This window comes from Aphelocoma coerulescens, chromosome 2 (genome assembly GCF_041296385.1).
Source record: "Aphelocoma coerulescens isolate FSJ_1873_10779 chromosome 2, UR_Acoe_1.0, whole genome shotgun sequence".
Taxonomy (NCBI): Eukaryota; Metazoa; Chordata; class Aves; order Passeriformes; family Corvidae; genus Aphelocoma; species Aphelocoma coerulescens.
In genome coordinates, this window is record NC_091015.1 from 39,202,345 (window position 1) to 39,216,555 (window position 14,211).

The 14,211-nt window shown below is 37.5% G+C and overlaps 1 protein-coding gene across 4 annotated transcripts in view; it reads left to right on the forward strand.

Annotated features, from left to right (window-relative positions):
* Positions 1-14,211, forward strand: part of HDAC9 (histone deacetylase 9) — a 274,226-nt gene that overhangs the window by 65,404 nt on the left and 194,611 nt on the right. For all 4 annotated transcript variants that reach the window (XM_069007080.1, XM_069007076.1, XM_069007077.1 and 1 more), the window contains exons 6-9: positions 3,963-4,091; positions 6,020-6,135; positions 11,800-11,922; positions 13,867-14,077. In XM_069007080.1, the coding sequence (XP_068863181.1) occupies positions 3,963-4,091; positions 6,020-6,135; positions 11,800-11,922; positions 13,867-14,077 (579 nt within the window). The remainder of the gene's footprint in view (positions 1-3,962; positions 4,092-6,019; positions 6,136-11,799; positions 11,923-13,866; positions 14,078-14,211) is intronic.

Consider the following 14,211-nt stretch of genomic DNA (forward strand, 5'->3'; position numbering starts at 1 on the left):
TGATCAGTGATGGCTCATGTGATGAAATTAATTTGTACCTACATAGAAGCCTGTATATTTTCCATTTTAAGAGTACACTTACATTATTCTTTCTTCCTCTATGAAGCCACTATAAAATATGAGAAAGATAATTGAGACGCTGTTTTTCTCCTTCCCCTACAGCAGAAGTTCTTAGTTCTGTAGAGATAATTACAAGTCATGGCAAGATGTTAAGTAACCAGTACTTTGATTGCTTGTAGTATCTTTCTTATCTGTTTCCCACTTTGAATCATTTAAAGAGTAATACCAGTCCATAATTACCAGCACTAAAGAGAGAATAAGCCAGGTAATAGCAATAAAAATGAACAAGCCATACTACTGTAACATCTCATTATTCCAAATTATGCTACAGCTACATAAACAAAGTAATTTTTAACTAGTCTTTCCTGAAATCCTCTCGAGTGAATCACTCAAATGAGTATCAGCTGATTTCTGTTGCGATCAATAACATGAGCTTTGATTGCCTTCAGAGAAAATAGCTGTGTCTTCTTGTTTTCTTTGCAACAAAACACTTTCAAACAATGTATGTTCACTTTCTCCAAGTGACAATTATTACTTGTTCCAAAATGCTAAATATAATAGAAGTGCAAAGATTTGTGCAGCAAAGAGGTTAGAAAGAGGTTAGCCTAATAGAGACCAGCTAAACCAATATCAGCTGTATACTGTTTCTTAGCAATATTTTAGATTCATAGCCCAACCAACCAGACTCCTGCCATGAAAATTTGCCATCCTGTGTTCCTCATCCTCATGGCCACATTCCTGGCCACGTGCTCTTGTTTTTCTCTTGTCTGTGTCATTTGGGTTCCTTGGTCAGGTGATTCAGTCCGCTGTAGCTGCAGACCAGCAAACCCCACCCCATTCAGCACCTCCACCACTTTAGAGAGGCCTCTTTTCTCAGGAAGGTGAGATACAGGATGTCTGCTATATGGGGTAGAATTGATTTGGCTTTGAGTTCTGGACCATAGTGGGATGTTCAGTGTATAGCAAGTTAGCCACACGCATTAATTTTCTTGCTGTGTCAGTGTCTTGGTTTATGGTTGAATCACCATATAGACTCCCTGATGGTCTTTTCAATAATTTTGTGGTATTACTGTAGCAAAAAAAGGTAATTCTTAGGGGCTTGTATTTGCTTGAGAAAGCTGCTTTGCAGCAAGCTGGGGAATAAATCTTTAGCCTCAAAAGTTATTTGGCATTGACTCCCCATGTGACACTTTTCCCCATGGAGAATGACTTTGTGTGATGAACATAGTCAGCTGTGGCAATGGATTAATTAAGCTGAGCAAAGGAGCAAATAATGTGCAGTAGAAATTCTTTAGGGGTGGCTAATGCAAAACAGTTATTTTGAACATTACCCCTCTGTAGAACCACTTCTAAGAGCCACTAGTTAAAGCATTGAGCCAAATACTCACTTGAAACATAAAGCAGATTAATTATAATAATTCTGGACCATTTGCCACTAAGACTTTCCAAGTGTCTTGCAAATACTAGGGGAACAATTTAATTTAAAAAAAAGGGTTTGAAAAATTTATTTTCACTTTTTGCTAACATCCACATTTCAGTTTCTGACAAGGATCTTACTTACGTGCTTTGAGGCAGTCACTGTCTACATATATGTATATACATTTATAATTGCAATCCACAGCTCCGTATTTGAAGCTTAAAATACTTAATTTTGCCTTTTTAACTGTCAGAAGAGAGTTGACAATTATAGATGTGTTATTATTGCCCTCATGTAGGAGTGCACTGAAGCACATAGGATTGCTGTTGTGATCCATACCTCTTTCAGTGAACAGTAATTCTGCCCCAGCTTTGGGTGGAGCAGGATGGTTCGGTGACCTCTACAGTCACGCACCAAGCCAATGCCTCAGCCACTGCTGGGAATCAAGAAACCAGTGTCCAGTTCTTCATTTTTTCGTTGGACCAGATATCCTCAAAGTGCTTAGATTTGTATAATTTGTCCACTGAATTCTTTTTGCTAGTCATTGTGTCCTCGTAAGTACCATGTTAGGAGCTGGCCGTGTCTCAGGGACAACATTCAGAAAAACCAGTATTTGAAGCAAACATTCTTCAAACATTGGCTTTGATTTGTATTGTGAGGTTTATTTTATAATTTTAAAACTACTCTTCTCCATATCTTTTAATATTAAATGCATCTTCTCGGATGGCTCATAATTCATACATTGACTTTCAAGTTTGTTTTCTGTGCTTATATGATGGATTCCAATGCTGAATATGATGGGAATTTGGTAAAAACAGAAAGGAAATTACTGTGACTGAGTATGAAATATTCACATAGAAGTGGAGAATTTCTCCACTGAGTGTTGCAGAGGATTTGTGTCACATTCACCTGTCACAGATGCAGAGACAGAATATGTACAGACATATTCTTCTGATTCTTGGGGGTACAGAATAGTAGAAATGGAAATACATGTTAAGTGAAAAAGGAGTGAACACCTTTTCTATTAAATGTCATCACGCCTGGTGAGATCTGTGGTGATAGCATGTAGTGTAGCCCATTATTATATTTTATATTTTCAGTTTCATTGCAAATGGTATCTTAGATAGCAAACAAGTCATCTGTACTTGATTGTTTGAACCATTCATCTTAACAGTGGTAGTAGGTGATAAAAAAGAAATTTCTAGTTAATATGTTTATTATTAAAGACTTCCATTGTTGTGCTGGCCTGTGTATCTTGGTCTGAAATGTACTCAAGGCAGAGGGTCTTCAGAGGGCAGTGCTTGCCACGTGCAATGCAGTATGTGACAAAGGCCAGTGTGTGACAGCAGGTACTGCTGGTCACAGCAGCTCTGTAGTGGGGTGCAGCCCCTTTGCTCTCCAGTGACCATTTCTAGCCTCCCCATCCCTGAAGGAACAGGTGGGACAGGAGGAAAAAAGATGTGCAATGTCACATGATGGGCAGGGACTAGAATTAGAAGTGTAGGATTGAGTTCCTGTCCTAAAGTGACAAAAGGTGTAATTCTGAATTGAGTGAAGATATAATTTATTTTGTTTTTCTGCTAACTCTTGTTCCTTCTTTGAGGCTGGATTTAAGTCTGTGCATAGGAGAAAGAACTGATCCCAGTTTCTAGCTCTCTCTGTTTTGAGATATTGCTTAGCCAATCCTCAGTTCTAGGAAGGGAAATATAAACAAGTTCTATTCCATAATTATCTTTCACTAGCTCTTAGCAGTCTGTTTGATTTAGGGTTTACTTGACGAACAGATAAATGACTACATGAAACATTTTATCATGCTAAAAATACTACAAAATAAAAAGCACAGCAGAGTTGGCCTTCATATGAAAAGACTGCGTCCATTAAGGAAACAAGGGTGGAACTTGCCCAAGGTGCATTAAATATAATCCTAGGTTTTCTCAGAATCAACCCTACTTCTTCATTTTCAGAGCATATATTTTTCTCTGTAAATGTTCTTAGGACACTGTCATAAATCTAGTTGTTTGGTGTGTTACTCAGAAAACACTAAAATTCTGGGCCTAAAATCACTGACCAAGAAATGTTCTGCCAGCAAGGCTTGTCGTAATTTATATTTCTCAGAGAAATCAAAAGGCACCAGTGGAGGCTTCTCTCTGTTTCTGCAATTAGACCTTAATCCATTATAACATTCCAAGTTCCAAGCTGTGTTTTCCAAGTTTTCACCTACAAGAGAGGAAAAAATTTTTCACCTACAAGAGAGAATGAGAAAAATACTGGGATCGGAAGTTCTTCAGCTCTCTTCCTCTCTTTCCTAGCTTCCCATCTAAAATGAACTTCTATGAGGAGCAACAGGATGGCTGGGAAGGTTGGGCAGCAAAATCTCTGCTTCCAAGCCCTCCTTGGATCAGATGAGGTCATACAGGGTCAGTGGTGTCTGAAACAAGCCAGAAATTGGATTTGTAGTCACATATTTTCTTCTCTTCGTTTCCAGCTTCAGAGCCAAATTTGAAGGTACGTTCAAGATTAAAACAAAAGGTGACGGAAAGGAGAAGCAGTCCTTTACTCAGGAGGAAGGATGGAAATGTCAGTTCATTCAAGAAACGTCTTTTTGAGGTGACAGGTAATTAAGAATGAGGAAATTCTGTATCAGTTGCCACAGCTCACAGAATAGTGGTAGTACTTCAGAATTGAAACTGTTTGCTAAACAAAATGAGCATTTGCAGTATTTGGCCTTATCTTGATGATTCTTGCCTTGACTTCGCATTGATATTTAGTAGCTTCATGGCTTTTTGAAATGATCAGACCATATCTTTATTCAGACATATCTGAATTCACTTGATATATCAGAATTGTGTCACACCAAGATGGAATTAAAAAACAGCTTGAACAAACTCACATCAGTATCCCTGTAAATGCAATTCTTGTGACAACTTTACACAGTATGTCATGTGTGAAACTGGAACATAGATGTGAATGGAGGCATGAAATTTACTAAATAAAGTAGTTTCCTTATAAATCATTTCCAGATTATAATTTTTCTACAGCTAATTTATTAATTCCATGTACTGAAGCCTCTGTGAGGTTCTTGATATCCACTTCTTAGTTTTAGCTGATTTCTTTACAGTTTGCACACTTACAAGTAAGGAATAAAGTGAAATATTTATCACTGGAGGGTTTTTTTCTGGATGCTACTGAAAGAGCAGAAACATGAAACTAGATGTCTTCTTCTCCTAGATCTGACAATAACTCGGAGCCTTTCAGATTGCTGTTACAATTATTAATATTGGCTATATGACATTTTGGACCTTTCATAACCCTGATTAAACATTGTTGCCTGAAGTCTTTTTCCCCTTGCTTTTTATTCTTTTAACTGAAAATAGCCCTTTATTTAAATGCCTATTTATGCAAAAAGTGCTATTTTAATTTTTAAAAAATGAGAAAAAAACATTAAGCTTGTGTGTCGCCACTTCTGTGATTCCTATTGAAAATACAATGCAAGACCTTCTACAAGACCAGTTAGTACAGCTAGATATGGAGTCACTTCAGTAAATCAAAGAGTAAAAGGTCCAAGTAAAAGCTAGGAAGCCTCCTGTAATGTCAGTCAAAGTGAAAATGTATTTTTGCATGAACTAAGGAATAAAGAGTGAATAAGCAAAGAAGTAACTATAGAATATTTGCTGCCACATTTAAATATTAATTACTTTAACTTCTTGAGTGCTTTAATTTGAAAGCTATCCCATGAAATTGGGTTACTTCCACTAGTGGGTTACTCTTCCATCTTTAACCTTCTTAACTGTTTCCATTACATAAATATAATTTATATATCATATATATATATAATTTTTGTTTATAATTTATATCAGTTTAGAATTAGAATAACTCAATCCAACAACATACAATGAGGTTATCCTCTCCCCCTTTGTCTTAGACAGAACTTGGGCCATTTTAAATCAAGATAGCATGCAGCCTTTCAAATCCTATTTAAATGTCTTTGCATACTGTAAATATTCCTTTATATTTGTGCCAAAGATGAAGTGAAAGTGTATATTTTGCCATTAGTAATTGTGTATGTAATGATTGGTCCACAATGGGATCATCTCCTTCCTAGACAGAAAGGATGGCAGTAGGCCTCATGAATTGACAACATACCTGCTATCTCTGTCATTTTGGTGTCTTACAGAGGAAGGACTCTAGGCAATTAAAATGGAAAGAGTTTCTTTTCTTTACTCATTACAAGCTCTGTGTCAGTGTTTCTGCCTGATACTGAGTAGCATAACCATCTTTGTGGGAAAAATAAATACTAAATTCTTCTTACGTGACACAGACAGATCAGAAGGGGAAAGACCAACAGTATCTTTCCTTGTTAGTTGTAAAAAGAAAACCAAAGAAATGGAGGATGAGTCAAGAGTCTTTAATGTAAGTAAATAGTGTAACCAACAGATATTTTCAATAGCAAAAAAAGCCCTATGCTATAAAGGTTATATAATTAATCAAGATCGTATGTACCTTTCCAGGGTGAAATTCATGTATGTTTAATCTGTTTTTCAGAATCCTCAGTCAGTAGCAGCTCCCCTGGATCAGGTCCCAGTTCCCCAAGCAATGGTCCGACTAGCAGTACAACAGAAAATGAAACCTCAGTTTTGCCACCTAACATTCAAGCTGAGGTAAGACTCATTACTGTTTAGATAACTGCTCAGGTTTCTAGACTGAAGAGGAGATTTGATCATGCTCACAAGCAGAGTAATTGGGATACCAGGACACTACAGGCTGACATCAAAGTACGTCATATATGAGATATATCTGTATGTTTGAGATGCATGTTTAGAAGACTCTTTGGTAACAAAATATTGGGGAAAAGCAGCAGTAATGCTACTGGAAGAGTGGGAGGGAGCTGTGAAAGAATATTACTTTCTGGGATGACCTGAAGAGGTACTCAGTGCTGAATGCTGATGAAGAACTGGGTAAAAAACAGTGGTTTAGGCATTGGTGATCCTAACACTTACAAGTTAGGGTGGTCCCAGGTTCAGATGACTGCTGAAGTAGATTTCTTTAATCACAGTATTGGAGTTAGGTGACAAAATCCTTGTCACATCTCCCTTTTATTTTGCTGTACCTCAGTTTCCTTATCAAGGCAGTACTTAACCACCGTAAATGTCATTCCAGAATTCTTGAATACTTGTTTTGTAAAGTGAGATTGTAAACGGAAGGAATCTTAACTACTCTTTATTCTGTTTCATACATACGTGCCTATAACAACAGGAATGCAGATGGTAAATCAGTTGTGATAAACCTCATTTAGCACAGATGACATGCCCAAGTCATGCTTTCCATGGCAGTATTGTAAAGGGACAGTAAACGAATTTGACTAAGAAAGACTCAAATTCCACAGTGTTCAGTATCCAGTGCCAATACTTACCACAGTTCCTGCTTTAGTGGCAAGGTTTTCTGTTAATTGTTGGTTTATGCTATTTATGTTAGAAAAATTGCATAAGAAAAGGTGATTTAACAGAGTTTTAGTTAATGGAGCTATTTCTCCAGGTCAGTGGCAGGACATTCACCTAAAAAAAACCCTGGAATGGGCAGTTCAACCTCCAGCAGTGACTTTTCTCCATAATGAATTAATTGTGTGTGTGAACTATGATCCAGGGGGCAGGTGGGTGACCTCTGCACACTGATTAGTAGCCTCTCTCTGGCCCGTAACCAAAAAGAAAAAAAAATTGCATTGATGGCTAACATGTGGTCTTGTCTCATAGCCCCCCATATGTGATTGTAAGAAACTTAAATGATGCAGAGTAAGATCCATCATTAGGATTAGATCAGATCCTAGTTCAGTGGAATTAAGTTGTGTATTTTACTACTGGGGATGTTAGATAGAAGTTGGTAATATGTGGCTGTTATTACGTGCTGTATTAAACAGGAAATCTTACCCAATTGGATCTTTTATTGATTTGAGGATACTACAAAATGGACGGGCAATAATGTCTCAGACTGATACATGGTACTTGTTACTTTGCATGTTACAGTTTCTGGACACTTGCACCATCAGAAATACATACAGTCTGGTCAGGCCGGTGGTCTCTGGAGATTTGGAAAGGTTGTAGCAAGAACCAGCAGAGTTCTATTCTGCTTACTAATAGAACATTGCATTGCATATTATTTGCCACTTCTGTGCCAGACACCAAAAATTATAACCCCAACATACAATCAAAGATGCTCAAATGAGCCTAAAAAGTTCCTTTAGAAGTTGAGCTCTTCATGCTGGCGTCAGTCACTTCACTCAGTGAAATGTGCTAAGAAGCTGAAACTACAGACTTCCATTTCTGGATCCAGTTGGGGATTTCTTTACCTCTCTAGTTACTTGACTTTTAGTACTGTGGTCTTGTGGGTTCAAACATTTTTCCATAAATCTCAGCTTCAGTGATTCTTATTTCAGTGGGATTTTCTTTGGTAGTTTAACAGCAGCCAAACTCCTACATATCTCTTTCCTAGCTTAGTGTTAGCCAGCTCTCAAAGGCTATACAGCTAATCAATATTTCATCAGATACGCAAAGGACAGAAGTTTCTAATAATAGGATGAGTGTTCCAAAATCACCCAAAATATCCTTTGTTTTTCTGTAATCCCGCATGACTCACATTGCTGTTGTTTCATAATTGTTGTTGTGACATTTGCAGTAAGTGTTGTGCTCATATCTGAGTGGGTGGATAGCTGTGGTTTTCATGGCAGCAAATAAAACACTTTTTACTGGGGAAAAACAGGTTGCTATGGCAGAGTCATTTACCAGTAAAACATGAGTCAGTACCGTAAATGATTACACTCCAGTGTATGGACAGAATTAGAGCATTATCAGTAATGAAACAGATTTTTAAAGTATTTTTACCACATTTATTGGAATAGTGAGACTTTTAAGTGGTTTACTCTCTGGAGCAGACAGTCTGGTGGGTAGACGTTTACAATTTTTTGAATGAACAAAGGTGCACTGCATATGCTGCAGCTTTGCAGATAATCTTTTACTATCACAGTTCCCTTAATGGTACTTTCACTACCATTTGTTAAAACACTGATCTCATTATATGAAACTTGAAAGTTGAACTCAGGATTTTAATTGCACCTTATAAAAAAAATCCTGTTTTTATTAGGCGCAGTCATCTCCAGTATCATCAAGGTTCACCGCAGTAGCTATTTGTCTCCTGTAGCATGCCATACACTTTCAGGTCACCTGCTGTGCTGGGGCTAAATCTTGCTTGCCTGAGAAATGCAAGCAGGATTGAGCCCCCTGCACAGCATGTCCCTTGAGTTCAGAGGGACAACCTGCTTTAGTCATGTGAAAAGATTAATTTTAGGCATTCACGCTCTGGTCAAAAGCCATTGAAGGCAATGGAAAGTTTCCAGTTGGTGTAACTGGGCTTCAGATCAATTTCTTTCTTCTATTTGTGCTTTGGAAAGCAGTATTTCCTAGAATATCACTTGATTATACAGGAGACATAAATTACATACGTGCCAGATAAACACATACTTGTTTTGTGCAACCCCACAGCCCCATGCTTTTAATACTCAGCTCCTTGAGGTGATCTTTGTAAGGGGCTATTGGAAAAATGTGTAGGTTTCTGGCCAGCTGATGAGGTTTGTGTCAAGTGTATGTGAAGAGAGTCTAAATTAATTTTTTCTTTTTTAAATCATCCCAAAAGCCTCAAGAAATACAAATGTAAGTAATTGTGCATATTGAAAGCTGTGACAATTATTGTAGCTCCACAACAGAGGAATATTAAAGTCAAACCATTTTGTCTTCCCCTCGTAATCTATAAATGTGCATATAAACATGCACACATAGGTGTTCCTGCTTCTCAGCAGGTCCCACAGCGCAGCTAAAGCACGGTCACTCATGGTTACTTGTTGATCATCGTGCACTGTTACACTGAGTTCTTGTACTCTATTTTGAGAAAGCATAACTCTGTTGACAGGCTATTTTAAGCATCAGTAAGCAGGATCTATAGACCCAAGGAGTAGGTGCGTAGAGGAGCAAGTAGGACGAGTTGCTCTCCGGGGTAATTTTGGTGCCAGTCCAGACAACCATGTTTGCATGTAGGCCAAGGACATGGTTTAGCCGTTGTGGTGCCAAATGACTCTGTTGGCAACTCCTGCCTGTGCCACCTTGGCAAGGTACTGTTGACCGTGTAAAAAGAAAAGCTGCAGCTGGGATCATGTATTTCTGCCTCTGGGGAACCCTGCTTGAGCAGGTGGTTGGACTAGATGACATCCAGTGGTCCCTTCCGACCTTACCCATTCTGGGGTTCTGTAATACACAGAGGACCATAATCTGTGCAGGTGGACTACTTTTATTTTGGGAGATGAGGTTAAGCTGATGCTTAGGATAATATTACCTGAAAATATTTTGAAAAATCAGTCACTTACCAAAATGAAAATGACAGGTTATTAGCAGTATTAAAACATAAATTAAGATGCTTTTACTAATAAACTCCTGTTTTCAACATTAAACTCCTGTGGTAAATAACATCATTGCTTCTGCCTGATGAAACAGTCATGCCTGACCTTCACGTGGGAGTGTGTTTTACTGCTATTCACCCTGCCACTGTTACTTTTATTAATTCAAATCTTAGAAGGTAATAGTGGCATACCAAAACCCAAATATTAAACATAAATCTTTCAAGTGGCTTTGTATCAATGCAGCAGTTGCTACAAATTTGATTATATTCTAGCAGTCACATTAGAGTGTCCATTTTCACTTAAATGTTTGTAGACTCCCTCCATAATATCTCCATAGTCTTGACATATTTGGTTTTATTCATGGTCAAAGGTGGATGTTATCAAGGCAAGACACTTTTAGCCAGGACTTAATGTAATATGCAAGTGGAGCTTCTTTGTTTCCTACACTATCTGTTGACATTCCCTAGGTACCAAAAGAAAATTACAGGGATAGACTTCTACTGTTATTGTCTCAGTGATAGGTCATATCTCCAAACAAACTGTATGAGGAAGGTTATGTTTTGGAATAACATCCTGTGTTTTTGTGCTTAACCACTTTTCATTGATGGTCTGAAGTTGCATTGTATTAACACGAAGTATTTTACAGAGTTAATTGATATTCCAGGTTTGTCCGGGGGAAAATCTACAGCTCCCCACAACATGCTTGACAAGTTATTATATTTACTTTAGTCAAAGCCCGAGTGTGCAGTATCCCTCTTGGAGGTGGTCTATTATTGGAGTCCCATATGCTTTTTGTTTGGGAAGAAAGCAGTCACTGTGTCATACTGTTACACAGGGTATTCTTTTTCAAGGATGTTGTTCCCTTGGGGACCATATCATGCCAGAGTTCCTAAGTCTAATAAGACCTTTGTAGCTCTTATTGTGTCAAAGTTCTGGGAGGGAAGCAAGAGTTAAACAGAAAATATAATTCAAGCAACTATACTAGACCACATGTTGAAAAATATCACTGTTCAAACTGAAAGGCAAAGGCTTCAAAAAGATTCCTGATGTGGTAATCTTTTTATGTTTCTTACCAATTAGTCTATGGAAAGAAAAAGGGCAATCTTTGTAGAATGTCTGGTTTTATTTTAAAGTAATTAAAAATATATCAGCAGTTCCATGTCCTTGAAAATTGTATCACAAGTCTTCAAAAGAAGTGTTAAAGATTTTAACTTGAATGGATTAGGAAAGCTCTGAGGGGTATCCCATCATCAGGGAATGACAGGATGCTACTTTTGTATATATGTAGACAGAAAGAGAGAGACAGTCTATTATTTTAAATGGCAGATGTGTCAACATGCCTTACTTTCTACACAAAATTTCCACCTTAATGGAAGTAAATAATGTGACTCAAACATCCCCATATCATAATTTGGCTAGCAAAAGACACGGACTAGTTAAAAAACACATTTCATACCTTACAGCAAAAGTTATGATAACTGGGGTAAAGTACATCCATATTTGTGATTCAGCTGGATCTAATCCTTAATTCACTGGATAAATTCCCAGTGAGTTTCTTGGAGTGCAAGTCCAGTTGATAAGAACTGATGCTGAACTGATGAATTGTTCATAAGATGGTCTAGGAATCCTCAAGATTTCAGCTTTGCATGGAACTTTGATTTAGTAACCAAGGAATAATTGCAGACACGTATCAGTTGTTTTCTTTAGAAAAGAACTATCAACAGTTTTTTTACAGGGACAGTAATTTTCCGTATCTGGAACTCCAGTGGGATGCAAACCAGTGAGTGGTACATAACTGCCTTTCAGCATATCGGGATATGAGGATAAAATAACCAAGATAAAAAGCTTGGAGATTTACTTCTGTTGTTTCTACCCTTTATTCCAGCACCTGGTTTCCCAGCAACGCCTTTTGATACAGGACGAATCAGTGAACTTGTTGAGTCTGTACACATCCCCTTCTCTGCCCAACATTACCTTGGGACTTCCAGCAATACAACCTCAAATCAGTGTAAGTGACCAGTCTCAAGCCTTCCTGCATACGTATGCTTCCAGAAAACCTACTTTCAGATTATTCTCTTTATTTTTAGCATTTTGGAACATAAGCAATTCAAAGTCGGAACCAGACCTCTCTATGCATTGGGCAACATCTGGATATTTAAGGGCACAACTTGAAAGCAATATTCATTCTTGATCTCAAATAAACAAGTGCCAGTGTTGATCTTAGCTAAGTATGGGCCACATGCATTGCATTTATGCCAGATAACAGATTTCAGATGTGGAAGGAAGTATATGAGGAGATGATTTCGTTTAAAAGTATGAGGAGATTATTTAGTATAAAAATTTAATTATATGATCATTTCTACCTGATAAATTACAGCACTTGCTGTTTTTTATGAGATTCCAGTAGTGACCTAAACTGGGCTGGAGGATTGTAGGAGAAGAATGTTGTATTCCTGTAGCTCAGTAAAGTACCTGAAAACTTTGCTACTGGTCAAAACTTACCTGCTTTACAACAACAACAACAAAAGTAAAAATACAAATGTAGTTTCGAGTCAAAGTTCCATGTTATTTTATGGCTTTTCCAATACATTTACTGTTCTTAGCAGTAACATGTTGCTACAATCTAACATTTTAACATCAGGTACAGAACTTCGCAAAGAAAATGATGTAAGCTTGAAATCAGTTCTCTAGAACCCTTAGCAAATTATTGTTTTTAAAGGATGGAAAAATCGAACATCATGAAAAGTAGTGCTTATTTTCTCAGAGGATATCATAAAAAATTTCTTAGCTATTTCACAAAAATATGACTAGCTTCAACTAGCTTCAAAGTAAATTTATAACATTAAAAAGAAATGAAAATATGTTTCATTTGCTCACTCAAAACTTGTAAGCTTTTGATGTGGCCAACTAGCACCAAATATTACTTTTGGCACTAGAAAAAACAAAGGGATTGATTTATGCAAGTAATGTTTATTTCTGTTACTAGAATAAGCAGTTGCAAAGTGAATGTAAAGCTTACTTTGGTGTTTGTTTTCCAGGGGAGGGTGATAGCAGTGTGAAGTAAGCGTACACCAAAAAAATATTGGTGAAAACCTTGGTTTAGAATTTATGGAATTCAGATTATCAGAGATACTGTTTTTACCATGACATACCATAAGTGTTTATCTGCAAGCCTCAACATGCATATTTCTATTAGGTTATTGTTCTTGCGGTAAAAATTGTTATTCTGCTTGAACTGCCATTTCAAGGTTTTTTTTTAATAGCCTAAGAACAAAGCAATATAAAGTACATTTGCAATGATGAAGGGCCAAAATTTCCAAAAGCTTTAAATCAATAACACTGCAATTTATAAGGCACTTCAAGATGCCACACACATACAACAGCTCTTGATGATTCTGTAGATGAGAGTTTAACTGTGCAAGTTTGCTTTGCAAAGGGTAAAACTTACATTTGTGCTGTCCTTCAGGGAGTCAGGGAGTGCTCCAGGAAAAGTAATAGCTTCCCACGACTACAGGTAACTATTTTGTGTTGCTGATTGGCTTGCTGTGTGATGGAAAGTTATGTGAAAAACCAAGCCTTGCCTACTCCAAACTCAATGCAAACTATTTCCTCTGATACTCTAGTTTCCTGTGCAGGAGGCTGTGGGAAGGTCTTTAGGAATTTTAAGGATAGGTCCCGTCCTTTCATTAATAATGTTCTAACTAGTAGTTCCTTAATGCTTTGGCTTTTATTACTGATTTTTTTTTTTCAACTGGTTTCATTACTCAGTTTCTCACAGCATTACATTTAACTGGCATGTTCTTCCTTTTCATCTCACAAAGTGTAGGATAGGGATGTTAACCTTTTCTTCTGTATGTGTTTATAAAGAGTGAAATAAGACCATCCAATTAAATAGAGGTATAATTGGCCACTTCTCTGAAAAGCAGTTACCAATGCTGTTGTTCTTTGACAGGCTTCATCATCATTCAAAGAAAAGCAGAAGGGGGAGACCCCATCCCTTAGACAAGGAGTGGCCTTGGCTGGACAGTACGGAGGAAACATTCCTCCATCGTCAACTCATCCTCACATTGCTTTGGAGGGAAAGCCAAACAGCAGCCACCAAGCTCTCTTGCAGCATCTGTTACTGAAAGAACAAATGAGACAGCAAAAACTTCTTGTGACTGGTAATGATCAAAGCTCCAACAATATTAATTTAAGATGTTTTTAATGACATTTGTGTTTAGTGTGCGGTAATACAGATACCATACATCCTAACTGTTGGGAAAAGTGGAAGGGTGGAAGAAAAAAGGACAGTATC